This window comes from Primulina tabacum, chromosome 13 (genome assembly GCF_025594145.1).
Source record: "Primulina tabacum isolate GXHZ01 chromosome 13, ASM2559414v2, whole genome shotgun sequence".
Taxonomy (NCBI): domain Eukaryota; kingdom Viridiplantae; phylum Streptophyta; class Magnoliopsida; order Lamiales; family Gesneriaceae; genus Primulina; species Primulina tabacum.
In genome coordinates this window covers 35,935,140-35,951,602 of record NC_134562.1, presented here as the reverse complement: position 1 = coordinate 35,951,602, position 16,463 = coordinate 35,935,140, and the positions used below count along the sequence as shown (strand labels likewise).

General features: G+C 35.5%; 3 protein-coding genes across 10 annotated transcripts; 2 read left to right on the top strand and 1 right to left on the bottom strand.

Annotated features, from left to right (window-relative positions):
• Positions 1–3,965, top strand: LOC142523335 (ethylene receptor 1-like). Of its 5 annotated transcripts, XM_075627092.1 has the most exons (8): positions 3–247; positions 754–894; positions 1,030–1,976; positions 2,130–2,498; positions 2,579–2,845; positions 2,940–3,067; positions 3,172–3,369; positions 3,491–3,965. In XM_075627092.1, the coding sequence occupies exons 3-8, from the start codon at positions 1,047–1,049 to the stop codon at positions 3,846–3,848; spliced, it is 2,250 nt and encodes a 749-aa protein (XP_075483207.1). In that variant the 5' UTR covers positions 3–247; positions 754–894; positions 1,030–1,046; the 3' UTR covers positions 3,849–3,965. The 5 variants fall into 5 exon arrangements, with proteins under 5 accessions (XP_075483210.1, XP_075483207.1, XP_075483209.1 ...); XM_075627095.1 differs by lacking the exon at positions 754–894 and having other exon boundaries at positions 1–261; positions 3,172–3,352; positions 3,491–3,673; XM_075627094.1 differs by lacking the exon at positions 754–894.
• A 3,274-nt stretch (positions 3,966–7,239) lies between these two features.
• Positions 7,240–9,222, bottom strand: LOC142523403 (polyphenol oxidase I, chloroplastic-like). Its single transcript, XM_075627186.1, has one exon. It carries the CDS (start codon positions 9,189–9,191, stop codon positions 7,425–7,427), a length of 1,767 nt encoding a protein of 588 aa, XP_075483301.1. The 5' UTR covers positions 9,192–9,222; the 3' UTR covers positions 7,240–7,424.
• A 3,914-nt stretch (positions 9,223–13,136) lies between these two features.
• Positions 13,137–16,001, top strand: LOC142523005 (interactor of constitutive active ROPs 4-like). 4 transcript variants are annotated; one of them, XM_075626637.1, is made up of 4 exons: positions 13,137–13,367; positions 13,820–13,895; positions 14,575–14,633; positions 14,715–16,001. In XM_075626637.1, the coding sequence occupies exons 3-4, from the start codon at positions 14,620–14,622 to the stop codon at positions 15,760–15,762; spliced, it is 1,062 nt and encodes a 353-aa protein (XP_075482752.1). In that variant the 5' UTR covers positions 13,137–13,367; positions 13,820–13,895; positions 14,575–14,619; the 3' UTR covers positions 15,763–16,001. The 4 variants fall into 4 exon arrangements, with proteins under 4 accessions (XP_075482752.1, XP_075482751.1, XP_075482754.1 ...); XM_075626636.1 differs by lacking the exon at positions 13,820–13,895; XM_075626639.1 differs by lacking the exon at positions 13,820–13,895 and having other exon boundaries at positions 13,137–13,374; positions 14,581–14,633.
• Positions 16,002–16,463: the final 462 nt, after the last annotated feature.

Below are 16,463 nucleotides of genomic sequence, written 5' to 3'. Positions count from 1 at the left end.
CCCTTGGTCTTCACGCTTCTTTGATATCCAACCGTCAACTTCTGACAGTGACAACAGTGGGTCACAGGTCTGTACTTTTAAAACTTGTTATAGGAATGCATGGAACCCGGACATTTTCGCTTTCCCTCCAGTGAGGCCATTCAAGAAAGTGTTCAAGCTGCCATTTCACATCGATATGATAACACTTTTTTTTTTTACGGACGAAAGCATTGTGCAGCTCGATTGTAGAGGAAATTCCAAGTGCTGCGTAATCCCCCTGTGGTGTGTAAAGTTCGATTTCTTCTTCTTCTTTCTTGAGCTTTATTTCTGGATTTCTTTTTAAAATTTTATTTTGTGTTCGCGATTTGTTGTTGAAGATATTGGCGATCGCCCTTGTGTTTGATCCTATTATGCTTCTACTCGTCTTATTGATGATTTCAGTTCAAGATTTGTTCTTTGGGCAGAATGGATATTTTTCATGTTTCAATGTTGGTTAGCTGGGTGTTGATGAAGCGTTATATTTTGGTTTTTGGGTTCTAGTCAAGCTTTCTTTTGTTTGATTGGAGACAAGGGAAGTTTCCATTTTAATAAAGGTAGCATTTATGTCCAGGTCTGTCTGAAGATGGACGTGATGCTAGCTAGGGTAAGTTATAGGAGTATATTTGGTCTTGGAATGCTATTTAATTTGTCCACTTCAAGTTCTTCATCCATGTTTAGTTGGAAGCCATATAAGTATAAATATTTGTTTTTTGTCCAGCTATAATGTTCTTAGAGCCAATCATCTATAGACTTCCCTCGCAGTCGAACCATTCGCCAACTGTACGAGGAATGCAGGGTTTGAACTGAGTGCAGTTACTGTTGATGGGAACGTCTCAAATTTCTTTATATAATTTTTTCGTGGCTTTCTATACTTTGGTCAGTTGTTGCATTTGGATACTCGGTTTATTCAAATCAGATTTTTTTTTCTTTAGATGTCAATCTTCTTTATTATATAACCCCATGGCACAGATGGAATCTGTAAATTAATATATTATTTATTTATTAATGAAGGAATGTGAACAGCGGACATGTGGGGATCAGGCCATTCATATAGCATGGAGGCCTGCAACTGCGTGGAGCCAGAATGGCCTGCTGATGAATTGTTGATGAAATACCAATATATTTCAGATTTCTTGATTGCCTTGGCATATTTCTCAATTCCTTTGGAATTGATCTACTTTGTTAAGAAATCTCCCGTGCTTCCATATAGATGGGTTCTTGTCCTGTTTGGTTCCTTCATTGTTCTTTGTGGAGCGACACACCTTATTAATTTATGGACATTTACCATTCATACGAGAAGTGTGGCTGTTGTGATGACCACTGCAAAACTTTTGACGGCTTTAGTGTCATGTGCGACAGCTCTTATGCTAGTGCACATCATCCCCGATTTATTGAGTGTCAAAACCAGGGAGATGTTTTTGAAAAATAAGGCTGCCGAGCTAGATAGAGAAATGGGATTGATTCGGAATCAAGAAGAAACAGGTAGGCATGTTACAATGCTAACTCATGAAATAAGAAGCACTCTTCATCGGCATACTATACTGAAGACCACATTCGTTGAGCTGGGAAGAACATTGGCTTTGGAAGAGTGTGCATTATGGATGCCGACGCGTAGAGGATTAGAGCTTCAACTGTACTACACTCTTCATCACCAAAACCCGGTAGGACTTACCGTACCTATTCAACTTCCTGTGATCAATCAAGTGTTCAACGCTAATCATGCAGTGAAAATATCTCCAAGTTCTCCCATTGCTAGATTTCGACCTGCTGGAAAATACTTGCCTGGTGAGGTGGTTGCTGTCCGTGTCCCACTACTGCATCTTTCCAATTTCCAGATACATGATTGGCCTGAACTCTCTACGAAACGCTATGCTTTGATGGTTTTGATGCTACCTTCAGATAGTGCAAGACAATGGCATGTCCACGAACTGGAGCTTGTTGAAGTGGTGGTAGACCAGGTTCGAATTTTTGTCACATCTATCTCCAACAATTTCCATGCTCCCCTTTTCTTTGTATGGATAGATCCATCTATGTCATTGTGTATTATATGTCTTCATGGTTATGTGATGATATCTTGGAGTTTCTTTCCTCTTTGATTACCCTTGAAACAGGTAGCAGTTGCTCTTTCACATGCTGCAATTCTGGAAGAGTCTACGAGGGCGAGAGATCTTCTTATGGAACAGAATATTGCCCTTGATCTAGCAAGACGAGAAGCAGAGACGGCAGTTCGAGCTCGTAATGATTTCTTGGCTGTGATGAATCATGAAATGAGAACTCCCATGCATGCTATTATCGCTCTCTCATCCTTGCTTCAAGAAACTGAGCTCACACCCGAGCAACGTCTGATGGTCGAGAACATCCTTAAGAGCAGCAACCTTTTGGCTACGCTTGTCAATGATGTCTTAGATCTTTCAAGGCTTGAAAATGGTAGTCTTCAACTTGAGTTAGGAAGTTTTAGCCTTCATGCACTATTTAGAAAGGTACCCGTGCTGAATTGCTTGTTTTGACTTACGTTCTGTTTCATGCTTCTTGCTAACAGAGAACCCGCCTCTTATTATAGGTCCTGAACTTAATAAAACCTGTAGCATCAGTGAAGAAGTTATATGTTACACTGAATTTATCTCCAGATATGCCTGAGTGCGCCGCTGGGGATGAAAAACGGCTGATGCAAGTTCTTTTAAATGTCATCGGTAATGCTGTCAAATTCTCGAAAGAGGGTGGCGTCTCTATTTCTGCTTTTGTTGCAAAGCCAGATGAGCTAAGAAATCCTCGATCCCCTGACTTTTTCTCTATACCTAGTGATAAACACTTCTATTTGCAAGTACAGGTTTGTTTCTGTTTCTACTTCTCTCTAGTTTTTTTGATTGTGTTTTTCCTTTATTCCTTTCTAGCTTTCAATATGAATTCTTTATATTGCATAGGTAAAAGATACTGGTTCAGGAATAAATCCCCAAGATATTCCGAAACTTTTCATGAAATTTGTTCAGAGTCAACCTCTAGCTAATAAAAGTTCTGATGGTAGTGGACTAGGTCTTGCAATTTGTAAGAGGTATGAACTTGCGCTGATTCTGTCTTCTGAATTATTGCTTTCTTTCTAAAACCTTTTTAGAACGACCTTTGCACTTTTTTCATTGGAACTTTTTGTATGATCAGGTTTGTAAATGTCATGGAAGGTCAAATTTGGATCGAAAGTGAAGGTCTCGGCAAGGGTTCTACTGCAATATTCATTGTAAAACTTGGAATTCCTGGACGCTCCAATGAATTGAAGATCTCTCGTGTGCCAAGAGGGCCAGGAAATCAAGTGGAGAAAAACTTTTCTGGGCTCAAAGTCGTGGTAATGGATGATAACTGGTTGGTAATTCATACACCTTTTGTCCTTGTTGAGGTTCTAATATTCGGCATGTGTTGCCATTAGTATTCAACACACGCATATTAATCGTGACGGACAATTACATAACAATTTATGATGCAGTGTCAGCCGTATGGTGACCGAAGGCCTCCTACTGCATCTGGGATGTGATGTTTTAGCTGTTGTCTCGGGAGACGAGTGTGTCAACGCTGTTACAAATGAACACAGGGTGGTGTTCCTCGACGTGAGCATGCCAATCGCCCATCATTTTGAGGTTGCTATGCTGATACGTAAAAAATTCTCAAAACAATCCAATCCCCAACTTGTTGTAGCACTCACCGGGAACACTGATAAAATCATCAAAGAAAACTGCTTGAGGTTTGGTATGGATGGAGTCGTGGTAAAACCAGTGTCTGTAGCTAAGATGAGAAGCATTTTATTTGAGCTCTTAAAGCATGGATTTCTGGCCGAATCCCAATGAACTAGAGAGGCTTAATTGATGAAAACACATCAATATGGTGATTTTACTTACTTTTTAGTCTTAGTTGATTTTGGTTTGATGTAATGAAAATTCTCAAGCGATTTCAAATTTTCAACCAAAGAATCCAACCAAAATCGAAGCAAAAGTGAATAAAAGTTTCTGATATAAAAAAAAAATATATGTATATATATTAAAGAAAACCCAAAATACTATAACATTTGCCTGAGGACTCCGAGAAGTCCCAAATATCCAAATACACGGGTGGCGAATTTATTTTATTTACAAATAATGGAAGAGAGAAAATAGAGAAAATATGACTAACCGATGTAGTGAATTGCTCGTATCTGGTATGATGAATCCTTCATGTAATTTAGCATCACATGCACACAAATTTTTTCCGAATGTTGTAAATATTCAACTGCGTTTTGCATCATAGGCGAAGTATATGCCATTTTCGTGGCTTGGTAAGGGAATTTTAAGATTTTTTTTACTTTTGCTCCAAGATCCAACTGTTGATTTGTATAAGTTGGCTGGTCGAATTTGATATCTTTTTGTTTCGAATTTATGCATTCCCGAATTCGATAAATTTCCACATTCCGTCTGAATCATTTTCATGGAATATCTAAACGCATCAAAGTTGATTATTATGCAGTTGTTTTGTATGTTTCATTAAAATAAAAATTGACTTGGTATGAGTTGGGGACTAAGGTGTGTTGTCATTTGCATTTGTTCTTTTTGCAGAAACGATTCAGTGAGACCATTATACTTGAAGCAAAAGAGTCTCTAGACCATCGAGTAGGGGTTTTGGCAATGTGTCGTTCCCATTGCATCGCCATATGTACGCTCGAGTTCGGCCGGAATTGCAAATATGAGGAACACCAAAGTAGCAGCTCAAAGTCTTGCTCAGGTCATGGCTCACCAACCTGCAGACAGACGAAGATGATGAGGATAGCTTGTATGATTTTGAATCGGCAGTTCCATCAGTTGGCATTGGACTTGCTGGTGGAAAGTGAAAGGAAAAATAATATTTGGTTTCCAAGATATAATTTATTTTTTAAAATTATGTTTTTTTTATTAATAAGATTGTGTGAAATAATTAATTAAGGGTTTTGCATTCATAGATCTTTGGTAATCATGTTAAGATTCTTATAATATGATATTATTGTTTTAAAGAGTTTATTTCTAATACAACTATTGATTTCATATTTTGTAGGATTTTTTTTTAGATAAATTTCGGGAGAAAAAGAGTTTATATAAAGAAGAGAACGTAGTGGTTGAAACAAACTTTTGCAGGAGGAGAGATCAAGAGAGAAAATTCAATTCACAAGAGTGTCGTCCCTTGAAGAAGAGCAAAAAGAGCATTCACTGATGGGACCGAATCCTTGACAGCAAGAACAATCAATCGCAATGTTGAGATGTTTGATTCAACAATCATCTCTCAAAACAAAAAGGAAAAAAATTAAACTTTTGGGAAACAAGAGCATTGTTTTAAGATTGTTGTGGTTCAATCAAGAAACGAATACAAAATATAGGAAATAAATGTGATTGTTCATAAAACAAACTTTATAACATGATTAGAACATAATCAACAATATTAAGCACAATATGTCGAGCATCAAAACTAAAGCAAAGTAAAAAGTTAAATAAGTTTCTCCTTGAATTAACAAACACCACACTCTAAACAGGGTTTATATATCAAAACCCGTCGTACCAAAATATAGGCAAACAAAAGACCAAGAAGCAAATTTGTTTCAATGCGAAAAAAAAATTTATTCCAACAAGCAACATGAATATAAACAAACACAAATAATGTAGAGAGTGAAAAAAACACACTTACATTAACACAGAACCATAATTTTCATTCAAAATTTAAATTTAATTTAAATTTCCAACAAAATGAACAAAGTAAAATATAATGTTCATGTAATATGATCGCTAATGGATAAACACGAACACAAAGAGTGGATTGCCACCGTATGTGTTGTGCCTAAGTGATATATGCTGTGTAAGATGTCTTTCGGCACCTTGAGATAATCGAATCACGAGGGAATTGAATTACTTAGAGATAAAGTCCAAGCATGCTTTTTGAATCTTTCTAATCAATGTGATGACTTTAGAGCTTTTTTCAGCTAAGGTGGTATCGATTTGAAATTTCCATGCAATAACCAGTTTACTCGATTGTACCTCGGTACATTTATTATTTTCTAGTTATAAGTTAAATTATTGGAGGAACATGGACTTAAAAGAGACCCATACCACCTTTGTTTCCATATATTTTAGACACCTTAGCTGAAAAAAGCTGTAAAGACATCACATTATCACGGAGACTTAAAAAGCATGTTTGGAATTTATCTCTAAGTAACTCGGTGGGAAAATTATTCGTCAAAACTAATAGCTGGAAACTGGTGTCAACAACTAAAATATTTTAAAACCTACAACATATGTAGGTGTAATTATTTTTTTTTTTCGATTATTCTTATAATTTTATCACTGTAAGATTTTGGTCCTATATATTATCAAAATTTAGTTTTAGTTATGAATCTTTCAACATTTTTGCAGGTTTAGTTATTTTTCATTAAGAGTCCTAATGTGACACTACACACATCAGCATTGTACTAGTGTCATAAAATCACAAATAGACAAACATACGATACCAAGAAAAACAATTTTCCCCTTTTTTCCCCATCAATTAGTTTATTCTGAAAAAAGGTAATGGCCTATCTCCATAGTCCATACTACTGTAGGTGTGAGTGAGTGACCTTCTTTCTCTCCCCGGTTTAAATTGTGAGATTTTTAAATTTTTAGTTACGCAAATATCTACTTATTATTTACACAAATACCATTTGAATCCAATCATATAACGAGCGAATCGATGTATTTATCATAATGGAAGTCGGAAGATGATTTAAATCTAAGCTTGTCTGCAAGTTTTTGGTTTAACGATGACAACATGACATGGAAAAACACAATGGTATTTTAGTTTTCATAAAATATTATGAGAGTTTTCTATATTATAAATACTGCAAACATCAAAAAGTACTGAAATACTAGAGAGAATATTGTTTTGACGAGAGAACATTAAATTATTCTAGAGAATATTGTGTCAAGTACTGGGATGATTGAGAGAAATCATGACACAAGTGATCTCTCTCAAAGCTCTTGTAATATACCGTGTCAAGTTGATAATGTTGTATGATTTGGTTAGTTGTGTGAATCATTAAAAAAGACATCATATTTTAACGAGTAAGAATATCTGATCGATACTCGTACTACGCAAGCAAAAATAAATGATAAGACTGTTCTTTCGTGTAGTAGTTTCAAGGATGAAAGTTCCTCTATTAATTTTCAGGGCCAAGACGTGTTCCTCCGCCCTATTATATAGATGTTCCAATTTTAGGAAAGAACAGCAAACAACATGGATTGAACATTACAACCAAATGGAGCCACATAGTACTACCATGGAAAAAACGATCAACGCAATAAAAAAAAGGAGCAACACAGCGTGGTGATAACCATCTTATTCATACAAGCATTAAAATCCTAGGATCTTAAGCAGAGGAAACCAGGACCTGATAATTAACTGGATTTTGGAGGATTCTCAATTATTTTGATACCACCAATGGTAACACCAGGACCCTGATGTCTAGGCACCAAGGTCACAACAATGAAGTCATCGTCAGCAATGTCCATGTCATCGTACAAATCCGTGAGCTTCAGCTGGATTGAGGTGGAGGCCGATGAGCTTTTCGTTTTGTGTGGCACCTGTGCGTAAGTTCCTGCATAAGCGGCCTTGTCCAGCTCCCCTGGATTGTCATCTTCATCGTTCACAAATACATCGAACTTGAGGAATTTAGATGTGTCCAAAGTTATGTTTTCCAAGACCAGCAATTCGTCGGCTTTTCCTTTCTCTGTCTTGGAAACCTGGAACCTGACAACATTGTCCAGCTTCAATGGAAATATGGTCTCCGCTTTTGGTGCCGTAGAGGTAACTCTTGCAATCCTAGCCTTAGAAGTCTGGGGTGGAGGCCTGTAGTCCAGCCATGGGAGATCGATTCTCTCGTAATCGAATCCCATTTTCCGATTATCTAAACAGTCTTTCACAGTGACGCGAACAAGCTGTGCATTCTCATCGTAGAACAGGAACGAGGCATCCAGGAAATCAGGGTCCGTAATCTTCTTGTCCGGAAATTTGCTGCTCGGCAAAAAGTATTGCCAGAGAGTCCACATCCGGTCGACATTTGCGTGATGGCAGTAAAATAAAGGGTCCCGGCCTGCCGAGTAGAAGTTACCCATGTCTTCTCCGCCGCCGGGAAAAACTCCGACCCATACATGCACAGCGGTGTGGGAGCCGCGCTCTGGTGCACCAGGCCCTGGTTCAGCTGGAGTTCCTTCTCTATAAGGCTTGCCCATGAAATCATACGCATTTGAGTTACCGCGAATCATCTCTGTGTACATTACTGTTAGGTTGTTAGCCACAACTTGAAGAGGGTCGGTGTTCCCAGTCGTGCCAAGATCTATCACAGCGGGAGGCAAATTTTTCTGGTTGCGTTTCACGTCGTAGAGAGCAGAATTAGGATCTAAGAAGATGGGCGGCATTGTCATGCCTTTAGGATTGTCCCAGTTCCAGAATGGCAACGCGAAAGTGGGATCATTGATCAGTTTTCCCAGGATTCTTTCGTAGAAATAAAGGTACCACCTATGGAAAGGAAAGAAGAGCCATGAGTTGTGGACTTGAAGATCCAGTGTCCCTTGCCCAGGTTGATCATAAGCGCCATTGCAGTAAGCGCAGTGAATGTTAGCTTGCTGCATGAAGCTACGAGGGTCGTCTGCTGGGAGACGCTTCATCCGATCAACAGCTAAATTGTACTTGAAAATGTACTCAGGAGAAACTCTATGAGCAGATGGCCTAATTTTCATCTGGAAAATTGGAGGGATTTTGTAATCAACGATACTTTGTGAAATCGGAGGGCAGCAGTTGACATCTAGCTTCTGGTGGGTAATCAAGTCGGTAGCGGTGCCACACTTGTCTAGCTGCGGGGCTTGAACGGGATTGGCTGAGGAGGACGGAGTGGCAACTAGGTTGGCAGCGCCGTAGAGGCTACCTAAACCCAGAAGTACGTTCCTTCTGTCGACCTTCCCTTTAGAAGGTTCGACATTTTGGAAGGCGGGTTCTTTCTGGTTTTGACCACCATTTGCGGCGACGGAGCAAGAAACTTGAGGACTGTGGGTGCAGTGGTTTGCATGGGTGGTTGAGTATGATGGCTTGGGGAAGACACGGCGAAGAGAGAAGTACTGGTGGTCCGAGAAAGTGGTGTTGACGCATGAAAGATAAAGAGAAGCCATAGTTTGTGATGGTTTATGTGCACAAGTGCTGGTTTATTTATAGAACGAAAGAAAGGAGGGTGGAGAGATTCATACGGGTAAATGGGCTTCCATGTGATATTGAACGGAGATAATTTTATTATGAAATTTTCATGTGATAAGTTGTAAGTTCTCTACTATATTTAATACATATTATGTTAATATATAAAAACAGTGAATTTTGTATCACTATCAAAGCTTTAAAATATTCAAAATACCTCTATATTGAATAATAATAATAATACATAATCATACAAATATATTTGAAATCACAGAAACTCACGTGACACGATCTAACGTGTTAATTTTGTTAAATATATATTCTATTTAGCTCAAATGAAAAAATATTATTTTTCATTGTAAAAATGAATATGATTGATTTAGGGGTGTCAATTCGGGTGAGTTAGGTTGGATTGAGCAATAATACTATTTAAAAATTGCTCAACCCAAACTCGAGCCAACCCGAAAAACTTTCAACCCGAACCTGAACCTGAATCAATCTGATCAACCCGTATAACCTGATTTTGAATTTTTTTATAATTTTTTAAAAATAAAATTCAAAAAAAATAATATCAATATTTTAATTTAAACACATAATAATAAAATCTCCTACATATATATGATTTAAATTTGAAAGTGTAATTGTTGAAAAATAAAATATATTTACTAAATCAAACAAACAATTATTTAAAAAATAAAAAATATTCAACAAATTATAAAAATTTATGATATAAATATATAATAAATATTTTTTTCAAACATTTTTTTCAAACATATAATATATAAAAATATATGCAATATTTATTAATTATATTTTAAAAAAAATAAAATTTTCGGGTGAACCCGAGCCCAATCCAACCTGATCATTTTTTTCAGGTTAGCTATCGGGTCCAACCCGATCTGACCCGAACCCGAAAACTTCAAATCCAAACCTGATTTTTTTCGGATTGAACCGTGTCAGGTTGGTGGGTCGTGTTTGATTTTGACACCCCTAGATTGACTCATATTATTGATAAAGATCTGTTAGACCATCTCACAAAATACCTACTCATTTGAAATAAAGCTACTCAAACAATTAAAATAAATACATGTTAAAATAATCATATTCAATGAATTATTTTAATTTATTATAAATAAGCAAGTGAGAAATCACCCTGAAAGTTCTTAATTTTAACATGTGATTTCAATAATTTATAAATTAATAAAAAAATTCTTAGACCATGTAATTAAATATACAAAAAAATTTGAGTATTTCATACGTTAATTTTATGAAACGGATCTCCTATCCGATTCAATTCATGAAAAATAATATTTTTTATATAAAAAATATTACATTTTAATGTAGTTATAGAATTTGTCAATTTCTATCGCGAATACAGAACTGGGAGACCATGGACCCACTTTTAAATGTAATGTAACAACTAACGCATCAGAATTTAGCCAGGTACAATATTATCTAGCATCACTCTCATACCATTCATATGAGCTAGCTAAGGAATTTTATAGATAATTATTGAATTAAAATATTCTTTGTACTCGGAGCTTTTAACACTATAAATAAATAATATTTCGATGGTCCATTAATACAATCAAGAAACATCTTTTTTCCTATTTTTGACTGTATATCAAAATTTCTTCGTTTATGTGGTACGAATATTATGATTACGTTCTAAAATGATATCATGTTAGTACTGCTTCGAGTTATATACTTTCGTAAACATTGATGTCGAGTACGCGCGATCCGTAGTCCAATTCTATCACGCAGATCTCCGGCAACCAAGTTTCGAATTAGGATTCGAAGTACAGTGTCCTCTAATGTTTCTTCATTCTTTCCTCGACACAACCAATTGCTGAAAATAATATGTATATACAAATTTTGAGTTTGGGGTAACTCAACGTTGAGGCAGAATGCGGGCATATTCTGGTGTTGGGCTGGATTACTTAATATTTTGGGCCAAAAGACTGATGGGTAAATTATAATCTCGTGGGCTTTATAATATGTTCCGAGCCTGCTCGATCGACTTTATATTAGTCACATAGGTAATATTATTTGACACGGTTTGGTACACATGATAGGATAAAAATGTGATATATAATATAAGGATAAGTTAAGGATAAATAAGATGTAGAATATTACATTTAATGTTTGGTATGATTTTAATAAGAGTGATTAAATTTATATATTATATTGTAATGACAAAATTAACCTTATCATAATAAATTTTATAATTTCAAAGTTGTTGCTTGAGTTCATATTTTTTATTTGTTCATGCGCCGATAGTGCTTGCATGATTTATTTATTTTTACCTAATTTTATATATTATATAATATGGTAATTGAGCCCTTAATTTTTTGAGTCAAGTCAAATATCAATTTTTAAGGTTAATCGAGTGATACTAATAATTTTATTGATATTTATAAAAATTATATATATAATTATCTCGAATTCATTTATATAATTATCATATTATATAATATATAAAAATATTTATTTGCTTTTAATTTCTACCTATTAGCATAGATTTATAAAAATCATTTATAAATTGAGGGCAATTAAGTCATTTGTAGTGTATTTTATCATTAAATTAAAATTATCACACCTAATAGAAGGGACATTTTATCATTCTAAAAAATTATTTATCAAAGAATTTCATGGGCTTTTTAAAAATGTATCAAACATAGGATAAAGATGATTATTTATCAATCTCTCCCTTATCTCATGTACCAAACTATGCATTTGTATAATGTTAATGTAAAATTTATGGAAACTTTATTTTTACTTGGTTTTCAGTCGTATTTCGAAGGGTGATAACGTGGCAAAATATATATTTCAATTTCCTTATTTAATATTTAGTATTATTTTCTCTACTTGTTTTTACCAATATACTCATATGTCTCTTATGAGACGGTCTCACGAATCTTTATCTGTGAGATGAGTCAACTCTACCGATATACACAACAAAAAGTAATATTCTTAGCATAAAAAGTAATATTCTTTCATGGATGACCCAAATAAGAGATCTGTCTCACAAAATACGACTCGTGATACCGTCTCACACAATTTTTTGACTTAATATAGACGACACATTGATAAATAAGATATCATGAATTACAATTATGGAATGGGAGATATAAAATTACTTTATGATACACATAATGATCGCCATAAATATGAAAGATAAAGATTATAAAATCAAAGAAAATGTCTAATTTTGTTGTAGAAAAATTTTTCTATAATGAGACAAGAAATTAAAAGGACAATAATAAGCAATTGGAAAATAACTTAATCTGTTTTTGACACAATGATCTTATTTAGTAGTTTCTTAAGTTGTTTTTATTGGTCCCATGAATGACATTTCGATAAATAATTAATGAAAATAAAGAACAAAATTGGACAACCGAATTTACATATAAAACTTATAAATACTATTATTGTGAAAATTATGGACAAAATAAAAAAATTTTCACTATAATATATTATTATATATAACAACTCACTGTGTGTTTAAAAGAGAATTTAAACTCTTTTAATAAAGAAAAACAAAAAACTGACAGTTTGAAATCATTAATTGATGCCAGTTTGAACTTTTAAATTTTTTAAATTCGATTCTTAAAAATCATAAAATCGTGATATTTAAAAATAGTTTTTTATGTTTATATTTCAACTTTATGTTTTTTTATGAAAAAAAAGCCTTTACCTTCTATTTAGAAATTCACTATAATAATTCTCTTTCCAAATTCAATACCTCATTTGGAAAAAAAAACTTATCAATCAATCTTTAAAAAATACAAAAATCTTATAAGCATAAAACAAAAAAAGCTATACAAATCAAACAAATAAAAAATTTTAGAATATACGACTTTTAATTCAAACTTTCAAATTCTAAGCCATTTTGTGGTGTTTCTCTCTCCAGCTTTAATTTGTTGTTGTTGGTTATTGCACGTACATACAGTTTTACCGATTGTCTCGACTCTCGAGAAGAGCTGTCGATATATATGTCCACAAATGCAATCCAAACGGCTAGATAAACCCAACCCATATCTTCTTTTTAAACAATGTTTACTTCTTTGTCTGATCTTTTTTTCATTTGGTGTTGATGATTAAGGGAAGACAGCATTCACAGAAAATGGAGTGACTAAGGAAGCATATATTCAAGGGTGAGCTGTGCGCGTGCGCTTATGTTTGTGATTTTTTTATTATTTGTCCTGTGTTTGAAGAGTTTAATGATGTGCTGGTTCTTATTCATGGTGTTAGCGAATTTTTTTTTTTTTTCTTTGGGTTGGGGGGGGGGGGGGGGGGGGGGTTGTGTGTGTGTTTGTCATCTGTTTGTTAGTATGTTCTGATACTGAAAAGGGCTTGATTTTTTTTCTTTAATTGGTATTAAGTTTTATACAAAAATGAATCTTTTCGATTCGGCTCTTGATATTCTTCATCTTTGAACTTGGCCCGATGAAGAGTATATATATAGCAAGGCACAGCAATGGGCGTAAATGAAGTGAAATTTTTTGGGGGCTTTTTCCCCTTAAAAAGGCGAGTTTTTTCGATTCAAGCAACACTTGCCTTCTCTGAATTCCTAGCGGTTATCATTGATTTATTGGATTATGTAAAGGGTTCTTAGGTTTCGATTGGATTAGTTCTGCAATGGATTGCTGCAAAAGCACAAACAAAGAATAAGAGGAAAGAAAGTAAGCTTCTTGACATTCAATTTAGGAAAGAATAATGAATTTTACTCATATTGGATTTCTTTGGGTTGACTCTTTCTGCTGGAACTTGAGATGTCATTAACATCAGTTGAGTAAATCAAAGAAGGCGAAAACAAAACTTAAATTTGTGCATAAGTTCTGTTATTCAGGCCCTTTACCTGTTGATCATTCCTTACTCAAATGAAGGGAAAACAGATGTTTCTGATTTATCTTTTTCACTCCACAATTGAATCCTATGCGTACAAAGGCAAAGATCCGCTCATCTTTTCGTAAAATTAAGGCCGTGTATGTTGCAGCAAGGTGGACTGCGAAGTTGCCTTCCCTTATTTTAGGAAAGCAACAAGGCTCAAAACTTGGCACATTTCTCTTTGTTTCACTACAAAAACTAGGCAGATGTCTTGGGATATTCATGAGCAATCAAGGTTTCTTTCGACTACAAATTTCTTTAGAACCATTCCAAGCGTTGGTTTTAGCTTTCATTGTTTTATGAAAATAAATTTAAAGTCCGTGGAAGTATATGTGATTTATTGGTCAAATTTCAAGAACAAATTTTTGCACCGGCATTTTCCTTGAACATTTAACATCTCATGTTATTTTTTTACAACGCCTTCTCATCTTCCATTCTCAGATCGTATTCTGATTTTACATTGCAATTATGCAGATTGAGCTTTGAGTTGCTGTGAAAATCTTTTTAGTAGCTTAAAAAATGCCAAGATCAAGGTAGTTCTCAGAATAAAGAACTCCTTCTATGCAGTGTGTTGTTGTCTTTCCATGTGGTTGATGCGTACTATCATGCAACAGGTTAACAGAAATGCCTCAGAGGCAATCGCCTCGAGGCCCACCTCATCTCAAAACTGCAAGCTCTGATACTGATCCCCTGCATCGACCTAGGACTGAAAAGACTCCAAAAATACCAGAGGGCCGATCCCCTCGTGTTGTCCAATCTGATCCAGCAAACAAAAAGAAACTCGGGACACGAATTGCTGATTTGGAATCTCAACTTGGTCAAGCACGGGATGATCTCAAGAGTCTTAAGGATCAGTTGACTTCTGCAGAGTCTGCTAAAAAAGTGGGCCAAGATCAACTAGAGATAAAATCCAAGAAACAACAAAAGGTTCCCGAGCCAGCAGAAATTCCAAAAAAGCCTTCAAGTGACATGGAAACACAAGTGCTGAACATGAACGACAGCATCAGTGCAGCGATTGAAAAGTCGGAGGATATTCACGAGGAAACCAATGTTTTTGAAGTTCCTGTGGAAACTAAGACAACTTCAGATCCTGATAATCCTTCATTTGACGAGCTGACTTCTAAGAATGATGAGGTGACTCTATTGAAGAATAAATTGGCTGAGAAGAGCCAAGAATTGGACATTCTTCGTCTAGAAAATGAGAGCTTAAAAAATGAGCTTAATGAGAAGTCAATTAAAATATCTTCATCTCAATCTTTAATAGATGAGCTGATATTGAGGTTGAATAAGGCCGATCAAGAACTTGAAAACACCAAAGCCAGTGCTTTTGAGACGAATGAGACGCTAGAAGCTACCAGAAAAGCGAGGGAGGAATTGGAAAACGAGATGAAGATGCTACGTGTGCAAACCGAGCAATGGAGAAAAGCAGCCGATGCTGCAGCATCAGTTTTAGCAGGGGGAACCAAGATAACGGGAAGAAGGATTCCCGAGAGGTGTGGATCGATGGATAAACATCATGGAAGCACGTTCCAACCAATCGGTTTTGCTGATTCTCCGGGACTGAATGAGGACGATCCTGATGATGTTTTTGGAAGTGGGAAGAGGAAAGGTTCTGGTATTAAAATCTTCGGAGAGCTGTGGAAAAAGAAAGGCCTGAAGTAGTGTGGCCTAGAAGCTTGCTAATGTTTTTGGCTGGGGAAATGGTTGCTCACCATTTTTTTCCCCCTTAGTTTCATTGTATTTCGGTAACTCTTTTTTGGCTTAAAAGTCTAATGCTCCTCTTCCTAAAAAAAATAAAAAATGGTCTAATGCTCGTCCATCTCTCTAGACAGGCTTTGGCTTGAACCTGGACTCTGTAAATTAAATTCTTATCTTCATATTTTGTGCTTCATCGTTGCTTCTGTTTGTAGCACTAACATTTGTATATTTCAGGGTTTTCGAACAATTCATAGAATGCCAATATTTGTCCAAATCACTTAAAATTTTAGTAAAGCGGGGATTAGCAGTAGAAAATAAGAGGATGAATTACTAAAAGTAATCCAAGAACAATCCTGAAATAGAGGGACCGATAACAAAGTTTGATACAGAAGGAAGCTTGCAAAAGCTGGAAACATAGATATTAACGGGGTTAATCACATTTTTGTATAATCTGTCTCTTCTCTCCCAACTCGCTTTGATTCCTCCTTACTGCACCCACTCACCACCACCATTTCTACTTGCTGCGACCGCCAACTTCCCTTCAATGGCGGTTGTCGTCGTTTCTCTGCCTCGCACTCGAGTAAAGAAAATGTACATAGAGGGTGTTGCTTCTAAATGTATTTTTTTAACTTTGATCAACTATTTTTTTAGGAAAATGCTCTTCT